Below are 26,969 nucleotides of genomic sequence, written 5' to 3' on the forward strand. Positions count from 1 at the left end.
TTGTTGTGTTAATTTGTTTGGTCAATTTTGAGTTGTTTTGGATGTGAAGTGTCAGAGGATTTTATTTTAAATTGCTAATCTTTAAATTGCTTTTGTAATTATTCTGCTATATTTTAATTCAAAATTATATATATGCTATTGGAGGAAATTAAAATAAGAATAAGTATTATCAAATCTTTATAAATGAATTAAATTTTTTTTAAAGAGAAAAATATAAAATGACTAATAATTTTCGAAATTAAATATAGAAGGTCGGTTGTAATTAAAGGGTAATGTTTTTTTCAATTATATTTTATTGGTAATTGTTATATCATTGGTAAAAAGCATGAATAATGCTACGGATCATGAAAAAAATATCATGGAATGTATCATGAAGATTTTTCATTATTTGATTAGTGTGTGGTGTTTTATTATATATGTAATCCAAAGATGGAGAATCTTTCATGATCATTTTCATGATATTTTTTTCATGATACCTAACATTACTATTAATCGAGAAGTTATTGGGTGGTATTGTTGTCTTGGAAGTCTTGTGATTAGTAGAACGAATGGAGTTCATGATTTAGGGTCAGATAATGGAAAATCCCAAGAACATATCATATTAATACATGGTTGTATCAAGGCCACCTAATAATTTTTTCATTTTTAGAAATAAAAAGAAAGGTTTGAAATAACAGGAATAAAAATTTACGTATAGGAGAGGTTTTTTTTTTTCGTTCACGAAAGTAAGAGGTTATATATGCAATTAAATTATTAATGTAAAATAATGACTAATTGGAATTTTTAAAATGACATGAATTGATTACAACATATTTTTTATTGATTTTTTGCATATTTTCATATTGTATATGCGGGTGATGGCAAGAGAAGCATGCGTATCACGGATTGAGCGCTTGTCATCCTCTCGAGAAGTTGGCTCCATGTGTGGTACTGCGTACCACCGTGTATTATGCCCAAGGACCAACCTAGAAGATGCGATAGGGGTTTACTCTTCCTGTCTTACCGTTCACAGACTAATACGCTTACAAGGTGCTTAGTATAGAAGTCGCATACCCAATAAGTCGATACGTGACAATGTGCTTGCTAAGTACACATTGCCTTCTTATTTTAGGCAACTCATAACAGAATAATTTTAATTTCAAAAGACACAAATAAAGAAAGAAAACTGCTCTATATCATAAGACTACTATCTCAATTTCAATTGTGATGAAATGATAAATTGTTTCTAATGAGTGACTAAATTGTTTATACGGCTCAAAAATTATGAAAAAAATGTGAATAAAATATAAATTAAAATTTCTAATTGTTTTATCTGCAACTTTAATAACCTTTCACAAGCTTGTTACAAAAAACCAAAAAAAACGAACAAAAAAAAAATCTCACTAAATTAATTGGCACCTTAGACCATCTCTATCCTTGCATCAGATTTAGCATTAAATTTGAATTTGATGAAAAAAGTCACTTTTTCTCTCTCCATTGGTTTCACCAAATTGATATCAAATTAAAAACAGAACAAAAGTTTTACCAAATTGAGAAACTCGATCAGTTTCACCAAAACACTGTTAGTGTACGTTGGAGGTGGGGCCACCAGACGACCGGCTGGTTGTCCCACCGGTCATCCCATTTCTTCTCTTTTTTCACCGTTCTTTCTTCCAATATATTAAGCTTCAAGGATTGCTCCTTTCTCTAAAACAAATTACAGGGTGTTTCCATCATAAATCCATAGCCTCTCTCTCTCTATATATATACATAAATATGTATAAACACATGGGTTTTTTGGTTTTTGATGGTGAAGAGCAAAAGGTGCACCTTTCTTCACACCCAATTAAACATGAAGCCTCATTGTTTTTGTTTTTTATTTTTTTATTTTTTTATTTTTTATTCTTCTTTTCTATGTTTTCGTATTCAATTCAATCTGATTTGTTGTACTCCATGGAGACCACAGAAGAAAAAGGAAAAATAATAGGTAATTTTTGTTTATGAACAGGACATTGATTTTGGAATATTCAGGAGATGTCTACAGAAAATAAACAGAAATCAAATTTTCAAAACATTAACCGGTCAATCAGCAAGTCGATCAGCCAGTCATCCTACTGGACATCCCCATTGTTTTGATGCAACGGTTAGAGTTGCTTGTATCAGATTGAAAAAATTATCTTTTTTTTATTCAAATTTAATGAAAAATTTACTGAATTTTTGGAGATACTCTTACATGTCTCTTAAATAGTGTTGCTAATACTACTCTATCTTACATGGACTCTTTAAAATAAATCAAATACTCGTGTTGGACACTCGACATTCGGACAAGGGTATGGAATATGTGTCGAATACTTTTCAACGGATATTTTTTATATAATTGTATATAACACTATTATTATATGTACATATTGATGTATAATTGCTATAAATGTCATTTTGACACTATAAGTTAAATATAATACCATTTTATCTCAAATATTAAATTAAAAATATAAAAATATGACATTTTTTTGCCGAGTCCGCGTATTCTTAAATTTATGATTTGATAAGTCTGACCTCTAAATATATATCCGCACCCGACACCTGTACCCGAGTCCATGTAACATAGATACTACTCATTATTTACTTTGATCTCCTACTTTTTTGAACCCCTATCATCAAGGTTCCTCCTTCTGGGAACTACTATTTGTACATTCTCATTTTTCTCTTTACACACACTTAATAAAAATTATTTTTATTATAATTTTATTTTCAAATGAAATTACTATTATAGATATTAAATAAACACATTCAAAAATTGAATGTCAAAAAAATAAAAAAAAATCAGAGCTCTACTTTCGAAGAAGTTGTTTATTTTCAAAATGCCATTTTCGAACTAATTGTTTATTTTTAAAACTTTACTTCCGTACCAATTACTTATTGAAAAAGATGTGTAAAGAAAGGAGTGAGTGTGTTCAAATGGAAGGTCCCCCTCCTTACCTTCTTTCTCTTTGGACACCATCATAATTTCAAAGGTACCCCTTTCTTTCAGCTCCCACCATTACCACAAGCTTTCCACTGGCAACTCTCCTTCAATGCCGTCTACACTACCTTCGACAGCCCTCGCCAACCCTCTATCACCCTTTTCTGCCACACCACCGTTCCAGGCCCTCTCTACCACCTCCTTCATACCTCATAGCCATCAAAGTTGCACCTCTGGTCTCCCGAACCCTCTATTCGCGACTACCACTCCCTCTGGCAATCTACCCAAAACTGGCTCAGCAGTGAACTACTACTATTTGTTCGGTGGCATATGTCCGAACTACTGCTATTTGTTCAGTGGTCTTCATTGCACAAATCTGATTCGACAGTCTGTAACCGAACCACCAATATTTCTTCAATGATATATGTCCGTACTAACACTTTCTGTTCGACACTGGTTTCCGAATCTGATGCTACAACTTCGATCTCTCTCTATTTGTATCCCTTTTGGAACTAGGTGCTACAATACACACCATGTGAAACCCTAGCTGCAAAGAGAAAGAAATAGCGAATCTCGATCGCAATCGATGATCGATCGGTTGAAAAAAATAGAGAGAGAGAACGGAGCTTCACTATGATTGTAGTGGGTGGGTAGGGATGGGCTAATGGGTGGTGAGGTGGTGGAGGAAAGATAGAGGGAGGTTGAGAAGGGGTAGGCAATGGCAAAAGGAGATGGAAATGAGTTGAGGAGAATCGCCAAAGTGCGCCAACCGGAGCTGTAGTGGCCAAAGGTTAGGGTTTTGGGAGGTTAAGGTTTGGGACAAAAATAGAATTTTGTGTTAAGATAAAATTGTTATAATAAATAAATAAAAGGAAAAATTTTATTTATACATCATTAATTCTTTCAATACACATCATTAATTAGGAGTTGTTTAGGATGACCTAAATAAGTGTATTTTTTATCTTTTTATAAAAAGATGTACAGAAAAGTAGAGAAGTGATGTGATGAAAAAAAAATAAAAAAATGAATTATTTAGGACTTTTCAAACTTGACCTTAGTATACATAAATTTTAAAAATATCTTAATTCACAACATAAATTTCAATTTTTAACTCTAGGCGTCGGTGGTGTTTGGTGAATCTTTTTTTGCCTAACTTTTGACTTTTAGCTTAAATTTGTTCAACATGCATTTCAAATATATATATGTATTTCAAATTTGTTCAAATTGGGGAAAATAAGAATAGTTAGGGTTTAGGAAAATTTTGGGGAAATTTATTTTGATGTTAAAAATTTGTGTAGGAGTTGGTTTATTAATGCTCTGTTTGTATGAATCAAAAAAAAAATGCTTTGTTTGTGTAGGAGTACCCTCATTTTACTGTGATATTTCTATTAAACAAATCATAATAATAAAAATTTGGGAAAATTTATTAATTCTTTGATGTTAAAAGTTTGTTCAAGTTATTTATTTATTTATTTTCCTGCTAGTGATGCAGGAAAAAATCTGTGCTTAAGGGAAATGGAGAAAATTTTAGCTTATATTTGGAGAAATTAGTATGGCATAATTTTTTTCAGAATGGGATATCTAACTGTGCTTCAATCTAAGGATTTAGGGATTTCTAAATGGAATAGAAAAAAGAAATTTTTTTTTTAAAAAAGAAGGATTTATTTCACTCACTTATGCATACAAGATTAAAAATCACATAGTACAAAACATATAGATAGAAGCCACGCAAAGCAAATCAAATTAATCAAAATATAAAAAGTGAGCTCTAAACTAATCAAAGAATTATTGATATATAACAAACAAATTACTAAGAGAAGATTGTCATATGAGTGAGCTCTTGTGAATAAGAGCGCAAAGTTATCTATGACTGACAATAGGCATGTTTTTTGAATGTTCATATATACTTGGAGCTTTTGTTCTAAACTTAATCTGTATGTTCGTGTGACTTGAGTGGATTGGGTGAAACTATTTTAAACGATTTCAAAATACTTCCACTTCTCAAGAAAGATTTCAATTATCGGGTGAAACTATTTCAAAATACTTCCACTCTGTTTTAAAAGCGTGTGTGAAAATGTCCGTGGATTGGGTGAAGCCTTGGCAGAGAAATGGGGTTCATCCGTACATAAAGAATAGCCGAAAATATTACCTTCATTTTAAGGTAACTACAAATACTCTCTCTCTGTGTCTCTCTCTCTCTCTTTCTTTCTTAAAAAAATATATTTTCTGATATTTTTTGTATGTAGAATTGCATTGGGGCAATTGATGGAACACATATCAAAGCTCATGTGGAAGCAGAATACTTACCCCGTTTCATAGGTAGGAAGGGATATGCTACACAAAACATATTGGCAGTGTATGACTTTGACATGTGTTTCACATTTTGCTTGCCTGGTTGGGAGGGAAGTGCATATGACACGCGAATTTTTTGGGATACAATTAGGAATCCAAACAATAATTTTCCATATCCAGAAGGAGGTATGAATGTAACACAAATTAAGATTTATTCATTTATTCTATATTAGTTATATTTGTAATGAGTTCATATTTTACTTTGTAGATGAGTATTATTTGGTTGATTCTGACTATCCAAACACAAAGGGTTATTTTGCGCCGTACAAAGGGGAGAGATATCATTTAGCTCAATTTGACCATCGGCCTCTTCAAACTGCACATGAAAAATTCAACAAAACACATTCATCACTCAGGAGCGTAATAGAAAGACCATTTGGTGTTTGGAAAGCAAGATGGCCTTTTATGAAAGATATTCCATACAATTATAATTTTATTTGTCAATGATAACTTGTTTGTGCTACTATGGCAATCCACAACTTCATTAGACGAACTAAGTTAAGGGATATTCTATTTGACTCTTATGATAAACATATTGAGTATGTCCCTGTTGACGAGGAAGCAGTGGTAGGGGAAGACCGACATGGGCATCCGGTTCGTAATGATGATTATGGGATGGATTCAAGAAGATATGAGATTTTAATGTCAATTTCTCAAGGAAATAATTATTAAAATATAATAAATTTATTTTTGTGTAATATTTATTTCATTGTATTATTATTTAAAAATGATAGGGTTATGTTAATTTGGTGTTGGAATGATCTCTTAATATGTAATTAATAGCAAAAAGTCTAGAAAAATTTAATTTACAACTAACAAGGGTAAAAAGAGACATTTACACAGCAAAAAGCTACTTCACAGCTTATTTAACAAACACTACTCAGCAACTTAAATCTATAATCCAACAGCTACACCAAACAGATTAACAGTTTCTGATTAAAGTCATAATCTATAATCTGTTAAGGTATAATCTATAATCTGTTTTAACAGCTACACCAAACGGCCTCATCATACCACTTTTATTTGAGTAAACAGCGTACACACACCCACACATCTCATAAACTCACCAGAGATCTGATCTGGCTGGCGGAGGTTTTCATTCGGCTAACAACTTTAATTTGTTATCTCGCCGTCGTTTTGCTATGTTTAAATGGTTTGATTCGGATTTGTCTCATTTCCATGATTTCAATAGTTTGGTTTGATTTCAATTTTTATGGAACTGTAAACAATAGATTAGTCGTAGTTTCATCTTAATCAGATCCAAACCGAACCATGCTCACTCCTTGGGTTTCAAGTTGAAGTGTGAAGCCAAAAAAGAGAGTTGGAAGCAATTACGGGCAGTTTTGAGCAGTTGAAAAAATGGCTAGAAATAAGAAAATAATATTTGAAAAAGTAAATGAACGTGGCTTAAAAAAAAAGGTAAAAGTATAAGGCTGAAATGTGGAACACCATAAAAGACAATGAAGAAGTAAAAAACGAGAGGATAAACACATCAAACATGTTGCACATCATAGTTTTTATCTATCTTTAGGGGTAGGCTATCTTAACTTTTAAGAGTAAATTATCTTACTTTTTACTAGTAGAATAGCTTTAGTTTGTAATCAAATTTTGTTCATCGATAAAATTCCTACTCTTCGAAGATTAATAAAATATATTTTGTTATTCTTCAATCTTTTTGTTTCTCTTCTCTCAATTGTTTTTTTTTGAACCACTAGTTAAAATTTATTTGTATTGATTGGCATAGTTTATAACCAAATCGTCTATCAATTGTGACTCTGCAAAAATTTTGCTAACACCCACTCACATGAAGATGTAGCCAATGATGTTAGCAGATGGCAAAATGTGTTCGTTGTTGATGTTTTGGGTGCTAAACCTATCTGTCATGGAAAATTATTTAAAAACAAAAAAGTTATACAAAAATTACATTTTGAATTATATGTCAATAAAATTTGTAAAATTATAAAAATAATAATAGGTGTTTTGATTGAAAATAAAACGGCTACAAGAAGTTACACAAGCTTTATTTAAAAATTCACTAAAAACAAAAGAAAATTAACCTAAATGTCACTTAAAAAGCCAATCCCAAAGGCCGACTAGATGTCTTAGTACAAGAAAATTGTTTTGTACAAAGGCCGCCAACGCATATTGTCATGCTGCTGCAACAGCCAGCCATTTTCTCATGAATGACATTGATAAGTAATGGAATGGTTACCTATCCAACCAACAAAATCCCTCCTAAGAGGAGCCAGAAAGCAGTAAAAGGTCAACGGACTGAAGCTTCTAACTTCAAAGCATCCACCAACTCTCATTTTTCTTCATCTCTGATGGAGGGAGATCTAAAAATAAAGCAACATATCAAGAAAAAAAATATAAGTCAACAGAAATGTAAGACTTACCAACAGATGCTAACTAAACCAGGAGAGAGAATGTATTAGCACACAAATCAACAATTCAATTGTGAAAGAATTGAGGAACATGTTAGATGGCCAAGTAAGCTGGACAAACTAACAAAGGAACAAAGCAAACAAGAACAAGTTCAACTAAACACCAGCCTCGCAATCTACTAGGTCAATTCCCATTGTGTACCTATTATGCACATATAATAATTGAAAAGTCTAGCCTACACTTCTCCTTTAAATTCAGGTATTAAGAAGAGGGAAACTGAAGCCTTATAAGTAGCATAGATGGGACAACTCTAGGCGATGTGAGACACATTTCAACAATAATATGACTATGCTCGACACCACTCCACAATGCTGAAACCATGAGTTAAGAAAAAACATGTCTGTCGACACATTCCCATGCATGCCAACACCATCTTTGAACTAATGTTAACCACTTATCACAAACATCATGAAAAATATGAGTCCAGGAACACTGCTGCACGTTATGTCTTATGTAAGTGCTTCGTCTCACTGATGGACTTCTTCCAGCAGCATTCATCAGCACTACTTCAATACCACGTCCAATACATAAACAAAATCCTAGTAGCGCAGGTGGTATTCTTCAAAAGTTCTTGTATAAAGAGTTGGGTACTCAAGTGCACTATATCAGATGGCACATTCGAATAAGGTGTTGAACATGGGTGCAATTGAAAAGCCCAGCCCACACTTTTCCTTAAAATCCAGATATTAAGGAGAGGGAAACTGGAACCTTATAAGATAGGGCAACTCCAAGCGATATGGGACACATTCCAACACACCCTCCTAGACCACAACATACAGTAGCCGGACAAATAGCACACCAATCACAGGCTCAACCAAGCTTTGATACCAAATTGAAAAGCCCAACCCACACTTCTGCTTAAAACCCAGGTATTAAGAAGAGGAAAACTGAAGGCTTATAACTAGCACAGATAGAGCAACTCCTGGCGATGTGGGACACATTCCAACAGGTGCTCCACTATGGGGTATATTCTCAAAGGTCTCGTGTTCGACTCTCATGAGATGAAAAAGCATTCAGGCTTAACCGCTATGCATGTTTGCGTGTGTGTCCAATGTTTATTCACAAGGTCGTGTACTAGATGACAGGAAGGTTGGTTGGAGTTCACTGTCATAAAAAAAATAATAAAATAAAACAAAATAAGGGTATTGAAGTTCCATCAGACCTTGAATTTTCAGAAAAATCTGTAAGAATGATAATCTTCTCTGTTCCAACAGGAAAACAAGAGGGGGAAAAAAAAATTACATTATGTTTGTCAACTCTCCCATTTTCTGTCAACTGCCTTCAATGACCAACTAGCCCCAATATCAGTCTCCCTACTCATGATCCAATCAGCTTAGGACCCTCAAAAATCAAATTTTATTATCTGCACATCATTTGAGATTCTTACTAAACACTGTGTGCAAATCACATTCAGCTGGTTGATGAGACCAAAGAGAGAAAGTAACTGCAAGGGCACAAGCTCGCCTGGGTTCAATATCCCTCGAAGGCAATACGAAGAAGCTAATTAAGTACTAATTTAGAGACTAGTATGAGCTTGAGGATGATTCTTTTAGATAGCTTGATATACAGTGCTAGCCCATTTCCTAATAGCTTAAGCTTTTGGGACAACTAGTGATCTAACAGATTCAGCAGGCCAATAATGTTATAGTGAGAAGCAATTTAAATGCATATCATATGCATAGTTAGAACTTAGCCGTCACAGCATTAATCATTAAATGCAATGTGAATGGCACTAGATGGGATTGGGAAATTCCATAAGGAACAAATGAGTGAGGAAGCAGATAACTTATTTTCATGCTTTTCCATAATAACTTGTTTTGATGCATGCTCTGTAAGAAATGAGTTTACAGCAGTATCATCCTCAACTTTTCCACCATATCCCATGTAGCATATGGGTCAGTTGTAGTATCATGAATTGACATATGCTTACCTCCTTCTGTATAAATGGAGTTATAATGTACCTCTGCCCAGAAGCTCAAAAAAATAACTGCACATGACACAAATCACGAAACTTTTATGCCATATCTCAACAATGGTAAAACAATGTAACACATGAATAGTGAAAAATGACTTCATATCTATCCCACTAGTGGTTAGAAAGGGAAAGCAATTCTATTGGTAACCAAAAACATGAAATAAATGTTATAATAGAGTGGAAACTGATATACGATTCTAAAGATAGCAATTACATAGAACAACTTGAAAATGAAAGAGAATAGTCATCAAACCAAGCAAGTGGTACAGAATGGTCAGACTGAATGGATAGAGTAAGTACAAAAATATAGTCTACCAATAGCAGAATGAACCATGTCAGCACCAATACTCTGTGGAATGCATCCTGAGAAATTCAAGCAACAAGACTAGCCACCATGTAGGTTTCAGTTGGGGCACAATGTCACAATGCACAATTTACTCTTACAGTTGCATTAGCAAACCTTTTATGTTGTGATATTTTCCTCAATATGTAATTCCATAACTCTCTATTTATAATTACACCAGTTGGAAAATTTGACTTATTCCTGATTCTTGTTCAAAAATGTTCTCATTAAAGTCAACTTTTGCTGATATAACCAAACATATATACTGGGACAGATATGTAATTTTAAAGCTTGTTTGGACAGAGCCCAATGCCAAATGAATATCCTCTTCAAACGTCATTGGCACTTTAATTTCATTACTCTAGTATAACTTTCTTTGACAAGGCCTAGAATCCTTGGAAATGTCACGAGCTTCATATTAGAATAAATTTCTTTAACCTACATATGAGACTTCAAGCATATGTCCTCATGGGTGTGACGGCTACTATTTAACCCACTTCTACCAGATTTCTGACCTCAAAAAGTCACTACCATGAGGAGTATGGTTTAGTTTCTCTTTGGCTTCTGCAGCAATTATTATTTATGTATATAGAAACCCGATTAACAAACAATATCCAAAAGACCTTTTAAGTTATGATATTTTTCTTGTAGATTCGAACACTTATCCTTATATAACTCCTCCCAATTTAACCTAAAGCCAACTTAACAATTAGCTTAAAAAAACTGAGAATTTCTATACACTTCCAAATCTTAGCTTTTGGTTTTACCATCGATTATGCTTCCCTAAACAAACAAACAAAAAATGAGGTAAATGGGAAATTTTGCAAATTTATCCATATGCACCCACAGTACAAAAAGAAACCATTTACATAAGCATCCACACAACTAGGGTCCTGAAATTTTTTTAGACCACAGGAGCATCTTGATTATTAAGCATCAACTGAAGTTCCCAATATAAGGTTCCAAGATGACAAGTCTATGATTAAAAAGGCATCAAGAGCAAGTTGAATTATCTAAAGAAGACTCATTTAACCTATTACGTAGAAGTATTTTCAACAGATTTTATATCGATTTAAAACAAAGAAAGTAGCATATGAATTAGAGAAACATCGTTGATAGCATAATTTTTATTTATTTAACTTAATATACCCTATTCCACATGTAGTTAGGGTGCATCATTTTGCATGTAATACTGTTTCATTTCTGCTGATCCCTACCAACTAGGATCCTACAATGGATAACTCAACAATTTTTTTTAATCACTATTAGAATTCCAAAGTTATTAAAAATGGTGATCATAGCATATAAACTTGTGAAATGTTGTTCTCTCATCACTGTTAGGTCTTCCTTGCGTTTTTCTTTTTTTTTTTTTCCCTTTTGTGTGTGTTTGTTGATGTTTGTGTGTGTGTTTATCCAAACAGTGTAGGATGACATCACAGTGATCCTCCCCATGATATTACTGGCATACAATAACTATTGGAGAGATCAATTGTGCATCAACTTTCATAAATAAAATAAAGAGGCCTTATCACTTACTTCTTTTCGAATTCTGAGTGCGTGGAAGAATCTCGATGTAACAAGTATCCTTAAATGACGTTATGATAAATATCTTGATACCATACTGCAGTAAAATTATAACCAAGAATTAGTCATGCATGGGATAAGTACTACATAGCACTATTATTATGATATCATGCAATTAAGAGAAAAAAAAATGAAGACCTTCAAACTTATATAAATAAATATCTTTGTAAGATAAGATTTAGTAAAGAGTCAAAGATAAAGCCAGATAAGCCTAAGGCCCCTAGAAAAATATTAAACAACGGAAAATTTTCAAACAGCCTATATGTGTATAAAGAAAATTACTAACGTGTTTGTAAAGAGACACAGTCCACCAAGTCCACAGGAGTTCAAACTAACAAGGGGCCAAACTTACAGTCTCATTAATGTGTGTGCTTAGTTTAATAAGCAAGCATGAAATGCCTCCAACTCAATTAATCCAATAAAGCTGAATTAAACAGCAAATTCTGGGTATCTGGAATTTAATGCATTTTGCTATCACAAAATCTAAAGTAAATCAACGGCCATCAAGTATCGCTGCCTAAACCCACAACCTTTGGGACCGTCCTTTTCTCCCTAATACCTTAAAGAAAATACTTCTCACTGGTGCAATCATAGATCATTGTCACACAAAAAAACCAGATAATGTGCCTTGCTTGGTCGTCAATCAAGGGAAAACTCATGTAGATATGGGTGAAAGGGGGTCACAGCCCATGAGTTCAGAAAAATCTCTCTACCTGGATCCTTATGAAGGATCAGGGGCAGTGCCATGCACTGCTGAGGGTATTTATTTGAACACCCTAACCTTTCAAAAACTTCCATTACATGTGTATGATATATAATGGCCGGTAGGTTAGCCTAGAACTCCTGAACATCCTAATAATATTTTACAATTTGCAAAGCATGTGGTCAAAAAGTGGGCAATAATGTTACAATGATCGCATGTTTTATTTATCGTTTGATGTGTCATATAATTATTTATAAAATTAATATTCAACCATCGTAAGTATATCAAATCATACCATAAACAAAATATGATAAAAAAAAAATGTGATAAGTATAACATCATTAAAAAGTGGATACCATCTGACATGGTCACATGCCTGATATTTTCTCCCTATTTTTTCTCTCTCTTCACATTGTTCTCTAGGCGTCTGTCTTTTCCTTTTCTTTTCTTTTTTTTTTCTTTTTTTTTTCTTTCAATTCTTTCATACCCTTCTTAAATTCAGTGTATATTCTATCAAAATTGTTTCTTTATACCAATAAGGAATTATACCTCAAGTATAATTCATGAAGCATACCATAAATAATACTAAGAAAATTGGAAAAATAAATATCACCATTCCAACAAGTAATTATATTGAGTAACTTTAAATATTTTTTTTTAAGTGATTAAATTCATTTATAGTCAAATAGTTACTTGCAACAATTTTGGCAGTAACATAATATAAATCCATGACATGTATTAAATCAAGTATATAAATTGCTCAAAAAAAATTAAAAAAACTTTATAAATCCAAATATATGTGATTCTAGAATAAGAAAAAGCATATCAAAGCTATGCAGGAAAAGAAGTTCACAACTCTGGAAGCACTGTCCATTATGCAAGTTCCATTACACCATGTCTGCATCACCACAGTTACAACTATAATGGCATCCACAACCATTACTTCAAAACCTTGCATGAACATGCACTTTTGGCTCTCTAACACTAAACTACATGAAATGGCTCTTAGTTTCCTTTTTCTTTTTTTTTTTCTTTTCTTCTCTTCTTCAAATTGTTCCACACAAGGGTACTGTAGCCATGACTAAGGGATGTCTTACACCTATACCTGTGTCATGCCATGCCGAGTATTCTACCAAGCCCATGTCAGGATAAACTATTGAAAAAAGCAGTGTACTCTTAAGAACTTCAAGCATTACTCTTACAACGTAATATTATAAACATTGGTTCATACACAAGAAATAAAATATGTAACACGTATCACACTGGGAGTAAAATTCTAGGCCCACACCCATCATTAATTAATGCTACCTTTTCCTCCTCATTTATGCATTCAGCACAAATTCTCTCTTTTTTTACATTGCCAATTATCCATCATGACATCTCAGTTCAACTATAGCTCACTTGGAAGAAATCCTAATTGATTCGATTCTTAACTAGCCATCATTTTCATTGTCCTCTTGTATCCCTTCACTATTAAGTGTATTACAATAATAAACACTCAAAAGGAACTTTTTCCAGTTAACAAAAAATACACTCTAGGGACAAATATACTTTCCATAGACTTTGATCAACCACCCCCAGATCTCATGGAAATAAATTTCAGTATTCATGCAATTGTAGTCCCACTTTTACTCAAGTCTCACACTATTCCCGATCTTAAAGCCTTTAAATTCTAAGCACCTCTCAATGGCATAGGAGGACTATCACGTATGAAGCACGGACACAGACACGGTCATATGGACATGGACACAGGACATGATGATCTAAAGAAATGAGGACACAGACACAACGGGACAAGGCAACAAATTTTTTATATATACATATTTTTTATTTGCTATGTAGATTAATATTACATCCACAAATAATCAAACTTAACAAAAACAAACACTAATTTAATATATAAAAAATTAAAAACTCACTCTTCAGTTAACTCTTATCGTTTATGTCTTTCTTTTCTTTTTTTTCCTTTTTTTGTATGATCTATTAATTATTTAAATCGAAGAAAAAAGTAAAAAAACATTGAACATCCAACATCCATCAAAAGCACCAAAGTAGAAGGGGGGGGGGGGGGGGGGGGACTTGTTGGTGTGTCCCATGCATGTTCCCGCCATGTCTGACACTACTACGAAGCCTATTTTGGAGTGTCAATGCTTCATAGACTATCACTCTAAGTTGGTCAACTTAAGCTAAATTGTTGGCAGGCGTACACTCTGCAATTTGGCCAAAATGACAGTCTTTTAGCTAAAGAAATATCACTGCAAAACTTTCAACCAAGGCAAAATATCAATTGAGAAATCTTTCAATCTCAACAACCCATGATTGTAGGACAACCCTTCATTCTCTTAATTAAGGCTCACTCATGCAACACCCATCTTTTTGTAGTCCCGTGATAATAGACACATGCCTTAATCACCATGCTTCTACTATGAGGCTCAATGCAACACCTCTTGAAATTACAAAAAAAATTTATAAAGAAATATTAAATAATTTCACAAGAAAATTCTTAAGGTTGCGGTCATGATCAACAAGGCCAAATTTCAGATTGTTTGATTTTCAGTTAGTTATTAATGATCACAACAACAAAATATCAACTTGTTCTTGCACAATCAAGGCCAAATTTCAGATTGTTTGATTTTCAGTTAGTTATTAATGATCACAACAACAAAATATCAACTTGTTCTTGCACAATCAAGGCCAAATTTCAGATTGTTTGATTTTCAGTTAGTTATTAATGATCACAACAACAAAATATCAACTTGTTCTTGCTTGTGCATCAGTTCAATAAGTTTCATAACTTCCTGAAAGGTATAAAATTAATTCACGGATACAATTAAAGGGAAAACTACGAACTGTTCGAGAAGGAGAAAGACCACACAAAGTGCAAAGACAAATTTGTGAACAACAGTTTAAGCTATGTTTTCCAAATGGCTAGATAATGCTAATGTGCATATGAGAGAAAGAGAGTAACTAATACCGCATCTGCAGCAGCCTGCAATGTGACATGATCACCCCACTCACCAGACCTATAATCATTTACATCAAAAATATATATGAACATGACCAAGTTTATAAAGATTATAGATGCCAAAAAGATCAAGTGAAGAATGCTGTCATACTTGCTAATGTTCTTCAAATAGTCATCATAAGCCATTGGAACATAAACTTCATATAATTCTGGGTGCAATTTGAGCTGAAGAAATTGATGCATTGCAAACAGAAACATCCAAATTTTAGGTCAAATGGAATGTAATGGAATCAAGAGAACAAATACACGACAAAAAGTCATAACTATCTTTTGAATATCAAATATACCAACCTGATCAACAACTTGTTGTCTTACAAATTGGTGGTGCTCAGTAGTACGATAAATTTGATCTGACAAAGCACGGAACTGGAAAAACAAGAAAGCAGTGAGAACATAATAGAAAGGACCACCCCAAAACAAGAATGGAGGATGAAGGTGGAAGTGCGGGAAACCAACCCTAGTGAGTGGGAAAGGGTCTCAAGGAAGAAAGATAAAAACAAAAGTGCTAATAGTGATGTTGGTGATAAGAGCAAAGTGTACTTGGCTAGGCATGATGCAGTTTGCAATTCTAACATGTTTCACGTACTTGAATCATGTCATGAAGCATCCCTAAGTGGTAGTGTTACCTCTTTATTGCCTTTAATTGGTAATGATGATATTGTCAAGGTGAATTCTCCCACTTATAAGGAAGAAAACTAGGTGAACCTTGATTTAAAAGATCAAAAACCTTAAGCTTGCTAGAAGGAAATCCATGGTAAATCCCTAGAAAATTTATGCAATGTACTTCAAGTAAAAGGGGTAGCATCATCAAAGCAAGGACACGGGATGGAGTGGCAAGATAAGAAGCGTAAACGCCCTTAGTCTTTTTGCCTATCCTCTCAGGTTATGAGAAGTTTGTTGTTTTAGCATTGTCTCTTGGTCTGTAAGAGATACTTTGCTAAACTAAGTTTTCTTTGTCAGCCACGTTCTAAGGAACCTGATCTTCCCTTTGGGGCGGTGCTTTTCAGCCTTATCCTTTTACTTTTTGGTAATAAAATCTCACTTACCAACAAAATAACAATAATAATAGAAAGGAACACTAACTTATGCGGGGTCTAACATTAGATACCAACTAAATCTATTACTAGCAGTAGCTGCTAGCTATAAATTCTTGTATTCCTTAGGATTGAACACAGGTCAAGCACATGAGTAACAGTAATCAGCCTGATTGCTTGTTGCAACTTCTTGCACAATCAGCTACCACTCAAAGATTTATCTGACTATCAACTCAATGGAACACAAATCAGGTGAGAAATTGAGTCGAACAAACTGAGAAATGCTAAAGTTTCTTGTTTAGGCTACTGCAATGCAATTAGTAGGACATATTCATGAAGCATACATAAAATGAAATGAAATGCAATATAAGACATCATAACCCAAAACAGATTTTCAAACTTTCAAGTTACTGCAATATTTATATTACAATCCTTTCATATCTCACCAAAATAAAGCATAATTACACAGATAATAGAGCACATAATTTATGATTCATCTAAAATAATTTAACCAGGAAAAAAATGAATAAATTATTAAGAAGGATAAGAACTGACTTGACAGTTACCATCTCCTTGAACCTTTAGCTCAACCAAATCATACAAATGCAATCTGAAAAAGATCAAATATTTCTAGTAATAAAAATACTAAACTAGAACCAATTTCATGTGCATTAAATAAAAGGCAACTGGAAAGCAAAAACATTTAGGTAACCAAGGAAGAAATGCAGAGAGATGAAAAGGAAGTAGATATGCAATGTTTCTCCAGATATCATTCGTAAAGATGCATGCAAGGTTGTCAGTGGCCAATGCATAAACAAGGTTTTCTTTTTTTTTCCCCTATAAGAAACAATGATGTTTAGATAAGTGCCCCAAAAGAGTTCCCATTGTGATGGCCTCCTTCATCATTGGTAGACCTTTGTTTGGCAAAGTGACTCCCAAAGAAAAGAAAAAGATTGACTATCTCATAAAACACGCATCAATATATCTCCTAGAACTAAAACTCACAGCTTTGGCCCCACTAAAATAGTTAGACCAACCAACTTTGCTACCTTCTTAAGTCATCAACTCACTTCAACTTAACAAAAAAATAATCCTAACTCCCAACTACCTGAAGTCACCAACAAGTTTTTTTCTCATTCAGCCATCTTTCAATGAATTTATAAACTCCATCATTGAAGCCAAATCTCTACCAGCGGCAGTGGTCTGCTGGCACACTCATTCTTAGTCAGATGTTAACAAAACTAGAGCAGTAGAAACCCGGATTTCAAAGGTGGTCTCCAAAGATGTCAGAGTTCAAACTTGCCAATTGCCATGTCTGACAAGGAAAGCACCTATTAGAGTTTGATTTCATCTTACTGAACACAGGATTACACAAAAGCCTTTGAAAGTTGAAACTGAAGCCATAAGTCAAGAAACCTCTCTGCTCACCTAAGTCCACCTTCATCTCTTCCACTTCAACAGTCTGCAAGTCTGACAACCAATTGTTAACCTGATTACCATCACTGTCAATCCTGACTGATATATGACTTTTACTGACCTCAATATCCAGACGAAATATCTATCAAACGTGCAATCAACCATAATTCGATCACCACCAAACTACCAACCTCCTATAAGCACAATTGCTGTGTCTGTTGTGCTTATCATAAATTCATTGTCGACTATTGGTTTCCAAACTAGTCACCATCTTCTTTTACGTTGTCACAGCAGTGATTTAAGAATTGGAAAGAGGCAGAAGGCATCCACCGAATAAAGAGAAGAGACATAAGTGCTAGATTGTTCTTTGGAAATCAGAGAAATGGGGGAGGATATAAGTCCTGCAAGGAAAGCCAGCTAGGACTGCAAGCAACACTAGTAAATGGAAGTCAAGCTCACTGCAGTCTGGTTGGTAGCAACAACAGATAGTTGAATAGAGTAAGTACATGTAACGTACATCTATGGTAGTGACTTCATGTATCAATCTGAATTTTTAGTTAAATGGTAGTGGTATTCACATAACATATTTTGCATACTGAATCATACCTAGTATTCAAGATATATTATTCATATGCACAAATTAACATTTCGACAAAAAAAAAAATTCTATCTAGATACATACTTGTACAATTTTCAAGAAGTTTTAGAACATTTCAAAGTTTCTCACCATCTATATAGTACAACTAGAGTCAGCCTACGCAGGCAGATGCGGGCTCAAAATTAGAAGTTCCACATAACGTACTTTTTTGAAGGTAGACAAATAAACCAAGATAAGCATAATTCTAATAAGCTAAAATATTGAAGCTAGCTTAAAAAAGGAAATGAAGAGCGTAAAGAAAAAAGGCCAAAATATCTTCAAAACATAATCCCAAAACAAAGAGTTACTCCCCCAGGGGAAAAACAAAGAAAGACAGCATCCATATACATAAAAATACGAAGAGTATAAAGAGAAAAATGTGATATAAAACCTGTCCAGCAGCCTTTGATGATCTGATGTTTCTTCATCAACCGAGGGTATATATCCATTAATTTTAGGAACATGCTGCACAAAATCAATAACAAGTATAGAAATGTCACTTCCAATCCAGTTTAGATACTAAAGGCTGTGGCCTACTAAATGAAGTACACAGACAGCAAGCTTCTATTGTTGCAATATAAACCAGCATCAAGACAAATTGCATATTAGAAGGAAATTAGTCAATGCATCTCCGTGATATAGTGTGTTATCCTATATCACAGAAGTAATTGCGTATCATCAAATGAACATAAGTTGTCCTCAGTTGGAAGCTTTGGCCTACCAAACAAAGTATGTGTTGACAGACTCAACACATATGGCAAGCTTTGGTTGTTGCAAATTACAATATAAACCAGCATAAAGACAAATAGCTTATTAGAAGAAAATAAGTTATCACATCTTCGTGATATAGTGTGCCACCCTATATCACACAAGTAATTGCCTATCATCAGCTAAAGAAATGCTGTCCTCAGTTGGAATAGCCTTCCATACTAATCCAAATCTGAACAACTCCTAATAGCATGTGTGCTGCTGTGCAACTTGCAGGGCCCAATATGTTGCTGTGCAGATTGTTGGGCTCAACTTGGGCCTTCTTTGATAGGTCCAAAATATGGGTGGCAAATCTTGAGGCCTGTCACATACCATGTGATGCTCTCACTCATACTATAAAACTAGTCAAATCACTGTTCTCCACAGTCAGGTGAGTAACTCATCACTACAAAATCTTATATGAAATTGAGGATAGTTCAAGTTAGAAAGAAAGTCAAAATATTTGTGCATGAAATTATTAAAGATAGAAGAGTAAATCATTTTAATTGCAAAATTTAGTGTACAAAGTTATCCTTGTTTCCCAAATTTAAAATTTATAGTAAATCATTATTATGTAAAATAGGGACTTCCGCTTGGTGAAGTGATAAAAGCATGGACTACCAAGCCTGAAACAAGTGCTTTAGTACAAGGGCAGCAAATCATACTGAATAAATCCCAAGATTCTAGACACAGTCCATTCATCCCAACACTAAAGAATTAACAAACCAGCAGTGAGTCACCTCTCTAACTCTTAATTAAGAATTTTGTCCCTTCTAAAATATAATTCTTCACAATAGTGAATTTATCAAGGGGCCAAAGGGAGCACATGACCCCCTTTGTATATTTTTTTTTTATATAATACTTGTAAATCACGCCTCTCAATTTTCTTTCTTCTCAATGTAAAATTTCCAACTTCAAGAGTTTCACAATCAATGCCTTTTTCAAGTTCCATCAATGGTCGGCGGTCTTCCTTAATCATTCTCTCTGTTTTTCTTTTTCCTTCCTCTCTCAACTCCCTTTTCAACACAAGCAAATGAGCAATTAGCCAAATAAAAACTCAATTGCAGACCACTGTGAAGAATCAGTTGCAGAACAAAATGGGTGATCAATGGATTGAACAATAGCTGGGTTGTATATATACATTTATATATATATATATAGACAGAGAGAGAGAGAGAGATACATTTTTTATGGCATTGATAATGATACAATCATGGAAAGCTTTAAAAAGATGAAAACCCATTGGAGTCAATAGTAAAAGTTTACATTTTAATGAATATGTAAGTTTTTATATTTAATATTAGCTCAAAAAGTTCTTATTATCTTATTGTTGTTGATTACGGAAAACATTTTCGAGGTTGTGATTAATAGTTGCCCTCCTGGGATTAATTTTCCCAACTCCACATTGATTCTACACTTGTAACAACCCTCACTCTACCCTAGTCATGCTTGCATATACTACATGATCTTGTCTTGATATGTTGCATTTTTGCAAACCTTAATTTGTTTTGCTTAAGTGTTTCTTGCATGTTTTGTACCTTGCTTGGTGTGAGTTTAGCCGAGGTCATCTTTAGTCTAGAATTATCTTGGAACCCCTTTGTTTGACCTCTACCATCGCCCTGACATATTGGCCGAGATGTCATTATCTAGGCCGAGGTGTTCATCACCTAGGCCGAGATGTTACCTTTGCACCTAAGTGATCTTGTCCTGGAGTGGTACGACCTAGACCGAGGTGTGGCACATCTAGGCCAAGGTGTGGCACAGCTTAGTCAAGTGTTGTCCTTCTTAGCCGAGGTCATTTCCACCTTAGTTACCGAAGCTCTGTCCTTAGCCGAGATTGTTACTCGCCGGAGTGCCCTTGCCATCTTGCTTGTTGGACACACTTTGTCATGATCTTGTCTTTTCACTCAGTCACCTTTTTTAATAGAGCCAACCAGCCGTTGCCACGTGTCCGAAGAGTGTTAAATCAGCCAGCAGAGAGAGAGATGTATCATTTGTTGTATGTCTTTGTTCTTGAGGAGAGAGAAGCTCTAGAAGAGGGAGAAGGAGGAATAGATTTCCAAGCTTGATCCTTAGAGTTCAAACCGTTTGATTCGTGTTTTAAGGTTAGAATCTTAAACTACTCTTGTTGTTCTTATTGATCATCTAGCTGCATTGCACGATCGAACCTGTTCTGCACGCCATGCATTGATTTAAAGTTGGTTTTAGAAAGAGAAAATAGTGTTCGTGTGTTCTTGAAGAAAAAGTCTTGTTTGATCCGAAAGTTTGCATTAAGATTCATGTTTTCTGTTTGTCTTCATAAAGTCTTCGAGTATAGGTGCCCAGGTCCATGTTTTTGAATTCATAGCATGAAATCTTAGATTTTGTAATGATAAGTTATGATCTTTGCATCCATGTTCTTCATGTTCATGTTCTTCAAAGAAAGGGGAACCTAGATTTTCCCGACTTCGTTTCCTTGAATGTGGCCATCGAGACCACACCTTAGCAAGGGAGGTGTGGGACCTCGGCCAAGACCTGGATGGTGTCCATTATGTTTTCTCGAGATGAGGAACAGTGTTTGTTTTGGTTCGACTTAGTTTTGAAGTAATGCCGAGATCATTTGCATTCATGTAAAGCTTGTTTGATAGTGCATTTAATGGAATTTGTTATGTGCTGGTAGGCCTTGGATCCTTGCCTGTAACCCCGACGTTTGAAGAACTATGTGAGTGGTATTTTTAATAAAGCTATGTTATAAAGTTTTGATACAGCTTTGCTTTGTTTTGAAAAGTATTTGTTAAGCATGAATGATTATCCCTATTTTGTGTATCAAGTATTAGTCTTGTTTTGGATAACAACCTTTGAAAGTCCGTACGTGTTAGGGGACTATAAGCATTTGTAGCACAACCTTTGAAAGTCCGTACGTGCTAGGGAACTATAAGCATTTGTAGCACAACCTTTGAAAGTCCGTACGTGCTAAGGGACTATAAACATTTGTAGCACAACCCTTATTAATGTCACCCCTTGAAACTTGAAAGCCTGGAAAGACTTTGATTGATGAAACTTGAAAAATTTGTTAGACGAACTTGATTCCTCCCTTGTTAGTTACAAGCTATGATTATGTGTTGTTTTGTTAAAGATTTCGGATATCATGCATGCAAACCCTTTATTTCTTGTACCATTCACTGAGTATCCAAGCTCATCCTCTCTATATATATGTAGGTGATGAGCAGGACGGCGGTGACGCCTAGATGTGCCTTGCAACTTGTTTTGAATTCGCATTTTGTAGCATCTTGAAGATCATGCTTCTTAGCTTGTAATTCATTATGTTTTGTATATGATGGCTTGAGAAGCCTTTTGGTCAAGATGTATTTTTGTACTTCATTTTATTGTACCCAAGTTGTAAAGCTATGTAAAGATGTATGCCACTTCATTTGACTAATGCACAACTCTTACGGACTAATTAGTCTAAATTTATTGCTTCCGCACATGTTAGCCCTATATATATACTCTGATTGTGTGTGAATTCTTGCAAGTTGGCCTTTGGTAATCTCGGATTACTGGCCATCACGGCACCATTCTACTAGGGGCGGAATGGAGTCGTGACAACACTTCTAGAAGTTTAAGCAATTAGAGAGAGGAGTAACTTCAACATTCCCTCTTAGGTGTTTCCAAGCTCTTCATCATAATTAGGCCAAACATTTGCAAGTATTATAATTATCGAGTAGGTAGTGAGATTTAAACACAAGATATTTTGCCTGCTCTAATAGGGGGGCAAGCCCATTGGGGCACAGAAATGGATTTTCTTCTTACTGAACTATGCCTTTTAAAAAAGTTTCTCTATGTTAGGCAGAATGCCGCCAATTGATTTAGCCACTTGCTGGTGGGAGAGCATAGGGCTTCCACTTCAAATGCAGTCAGTGACAGAATGGATTTCGATCAAACTCGTTTTCTCATCTACCCCTGTGATTCTTCCTCCAACCTGTGGAAAAAAGACTTTGTTTTCCTTTTTCATAAATTTTTAGAACACTAATTATCCTAAAAACTTAAGTGGGTCCAACAACAACACGTGACACAAGAAAGCTAAAATGTGATTCTTTATTGTAAATTATGAAAAACTATAAAGTATAATTTGCTTATAAAGGATGGATATAATAGGTATGGAAAGTTCTATACAAACTAACAAATCTTACAAATTTTTTTTACAAACTCGTGTGTAAATAATAAACCTTTGGAAACTGAACCAAGACCCATAGGACCCACTTCAATGATATGATAGGTGCCACAACAAGAAGTAAGAAATTTTTTGTAAGATTTGTTTGTTTGTATTGCATTACTCAATAGGGAAAAAATGTATTCTAAATGCAAAGACATTAAATTAAGCATGATCTTATGCAAAAAAACAACCACAAATTAGAAAAACTTTTAAAGGGAATAATGGCATGAGGTGCGTAAAGCATCTTATACACCACTATCAATTGATCTAATTGAGCTACTTTCTATCTTCAATAGAAAGAAGCCTTACAGAAAGCATGATTATCAACAACTAGTAGTTGAAGGCATGACTGATCAAGAAACAAATGCAAAAAATACACTAATAGACAAGCAACAAATGAACTTCAGAATATATTATTTGAAAGGAATTTTCCTTCATTTAATGCAAGAATATAACTCCAAAGTAGCTACACTTACAGCAACAGGAACCATCTGATTCAACCTCTTGCCTACATCACCATCAAGAGTAGACTCATCTGCTATCTCAGGTAAGTATGACCCGTCTCCAAGATCATGACCACACTCTACACACGTGACAAGATTATGAAAACAAATTTGAGGGGAAAAAGAAAGAGTCCAAATTAATTAATAAACCAAAGGCCACCTGGTTCTTCCATGGTGCCTAAACTATAATGTCTCTTTGAAGTACCCAACCAATCCTGAGTAAGAATGGATGCTTGCAAATTTTTATCCCCCGCATATGAACATCCAGATGCTTTTGCATCTGCAAGCAGTGATAGTTCTTCCTGAAAAGCCCGTGCAATTATCTCATCATTCTCCACTTCATCATGCTTTGTCTCACCATAGCCTTCATTGACATACTCAACTCGAGATAAATCCTGGTCATAATAAATACTACTACCAGGAGAACCACGAGTGGATATACAACAAACATCTAGAATAGGGAGACCCCAATGAAGAACACCAAGGTCTTGCTCATACATAATCATCTGCTTGTATTATCTCCAACAAGACTCTGCAACTACAACAACCATGCTTTAATTTTGCATTCCCCTATTCCAACAAAAAAGCCCTTGTCTCTCTCAACCCCCTTTGCAAATTCCAGCAGCTCCTCCAGTGCCCTCCCACCACCCCACCACGTCCACACCCCTCCTCAACCCTTCCTTCCACCCCCGCCACTTCCCCATACTTCCCCGCCCACCCCTAACCATTCCCCCACCCTCTCTCACTCAACATCACCACCACCACCACTGCCGTCACTCCCCAACCACTCCCTCGCCCTTCTCCTCCACCACCACAATAGCTCTCCCTCCATCTCTAACAGCACTATGACCCTCCTCAACCCCTCCCCCACCATCCCCATCCCTTCCCCCACTCTTCTCCTCCACCACCCAACCCCTACCACCAACCCTGTCAGCACCCCTAGCAGCTCTGCCTCCCAAGCCCTCTCCACCCCATACAACAACCTAGTCGACCCAAAACCTAGCCCCCACAACCACCCAAACCTTTCCAACCCCTCCCCATCGTGGAGTCGACCTCATGCATGGTGAAAATATCATATTTGCAAGATGCAAGTGTTATCTATCCATAATGTAAATGTTAATGTGTCCGGCGCAATTGCAGACTGTGTACAATTATAAATTGCATTGTGCACAATTAAAACTTGTACCATGCACAAGCACTTGCACCGAACACATTTTGCAACAGCAAGGAAGAATAGGTGTGGGGTTGTCACACAATTTGCACTTTCACCGAGCACAGTTAAAACTTGCACATGTGCACATGTTACACTTACACAGAGCACAAGTAAGACTTGCACACGTTTTGCAACAGTGGGAATAAGGAGGTGTGGTGTCTTGACAGCAAGATGTTGGAGGGGTTTGGGTGGTTGCACGACTAGGGTTTGGGTTGACTAGGGGAGGGGAGGGGTGGGGTGGGGTGGGGTAGGTTGGGAAGGGGTTGCAGGGGCAGAGCAAGAGGTTGGGTAGTGACGGGATTGGCTAGAGGAGGAGAACGATGGGCAAAGGGATGAGGATGGAAAGGGATGGGCTGGGAAGGGTTGCAGTCGTATTTGGGGCAGGGAAGAGTTGGAGTGGTGGAGGGGTTAAGGAGTAACAGGGGTAACGGCAATAAGAGGGAGAGAATAGGGAGGGTAGAGGAGGGGTTGGGGTTGGGGTTGGGGTTGGGTTTGGGCGGGGAAAGATGGGGCAGTGGTGGGGGAGGGGCGGCTAAAGTTTGCAGAGGGAGCTGAGAGGCACGAGCATTTCTATCCTTCAAATTTAAAATTCATGTCTTTGTAATTTTTGCTCATTCTTCTACTATTGCTGCAGTTTTCGAAAAAGCAATGCTACATATACAGAATTTGTGCACAGAGATATATCAAGAAATTTCATTATATGGTCAAGGTTCATTCTAAATGTGAGCCCACAATCCATGAGTTGAATCTGGACTATACATTACTTTTCGAGATAGTATTTTCTGTGCACATATTTTTACTGCTATTGTAAACTTTCCATTAAATTGTAAATAAACCCTACTACCCTCTAATTTGTCATTTTCCAACAAAAAAAAAAAAACCCAAAAATCACACAATAAAGCATTGAAATTTCTTATTCAAACACGAACTAGTTGTTCCAAACTTGAGCACCAAGAAATAACAAACACAATAATAATGTTTCAGAAAATCAAAATGCTCTTTTAAGTATATCACAGAACCCTAGCCCTGACTCATGTCGTTCAACTCAACAAGAACCCAAAATCAAGCATACAAGTTTACAGTCATTAACATGATTAAATGCTCAGAGATACATACATATATATATGTGTGTGTGTGAATATATAAATGTAAATATCAATCTTTCTAGTTGATCGAAGTTGGAATACAAACCTTCACAAATTGGAAGAACAAACGAGTTGGGAACCTGTTCACGGTATTGAGAAAGAGAAGTTGCTTATAAATACGAACAAGAAGAACGTCTCGCCAGGTAAAGGTCGAGCAACTTTTTATGTTAAGTTTGACGAGTTAGAAAAAATTAAAAATTGCTTAACAAATTAAAAAGCTATCACTATTTATTAAAAGTCAAAAATTACGATTGTATAACTTTTAATCTTAATTTTTTTTTACATATTAATTTATATAATTTTTTAATACATATTTTCTTATAAAAAATTAAAAAATTAATCCAAATAATTATCCTTTTTTTTTAATATTTTGATCTAAAAAATTAAAAAATACATTTATTTAAGATATTCTATCCTCTTAATTGGAAACCTTGATTTTGGAGGCTCGGGAATCGAGAAACTGCCGTCTATTTAAGCGTGTATTTCTGAAAATCTGTTAACTGTGGACCCCAGTATCGTGAAAATCGACACCCACATTGGTCCCGCAACGCACATGGCTATACCTTCACTTTTCTCAAATCATCTAATACAAATCTGTCAACGTTAATTTTTTCTACCAATCACAATTATAATGGGACGTTTGGAGACTTGCAAAAAAAAAAAAAAAAAAAAATTTAATTGATTTTTTAATTTTTTAATTAAAAAAAATAACAA

General features: G+C 35.1%; 1 protein-coding gene across 3 annotated transcripts; it reads right to left on the reverse strand.

The window, feature by feature from the left end:
* Window positions 1-7,250: 7,250 nt before the first annotated feature.
* On the reverse strand, window positions 7,251-26,421 carry LOC114266380 (OVARIAN TUMOR DOMAIN-containing deubiquitinating enzyme 9). Of its 3 annotated transcripts, none has more exons than XM_082882810.1 (11): window positions 26,302-26,421; window positions 24,058-24,429; window positions 23,871-23,977; window positions 18,847-18,920; window positions 16,958-17,012; window positions 15,660-15,734; window positions 15,460-15,533; window positions 15,318-15,366; window positions 11,593-11,677; window positions 9,669-9,725; window positions 7,251-7,629 (listed from the first exon to the last, which is right to left on the reverse strand). In XM_082882810.1, the coding sequence occupies exons 2-11, from the start codon at window positions 24,401-24,403 to the stop codon at window positions 7,580-7,582; spliced, it is 972 nt and encodes a 323-aa protein (XP_082738936.1). In that variant the 5' UTR covers window positions 24,404-24,429; window positions 26,302-26,421; the 3' UTR covers window positions 7,251-7,579. The 3 variants fall into 3 exon arrangements, with proteins under 3 accessions (XP_082738936.1, XP_082738935.1, XP_082738937.1); XM_082882809.1 differs by having other exon boundaries at window positions 24,058-24,435; XM_082882811.1 differs by lacking the exon at window positions 24,058-24,429.
* Between the last annotated feature and the right edge of the window lie 548 nt (window positions 26,422-26,969).

Source organism: Camellia sinensis, chromosome 8 (genome assembly GCF_055761805.1).
Source record: "Camellia sinensis isolate YWXY chromosome 8, ASM5576180v1, whole genome shotgun sequence".
Lineage (NCBI taxonomy): Eukaryota > Viridiplantae > Streptophyta > Magnoliopsida > Ericales > Theaceae > Camellia > Camellia sinensis.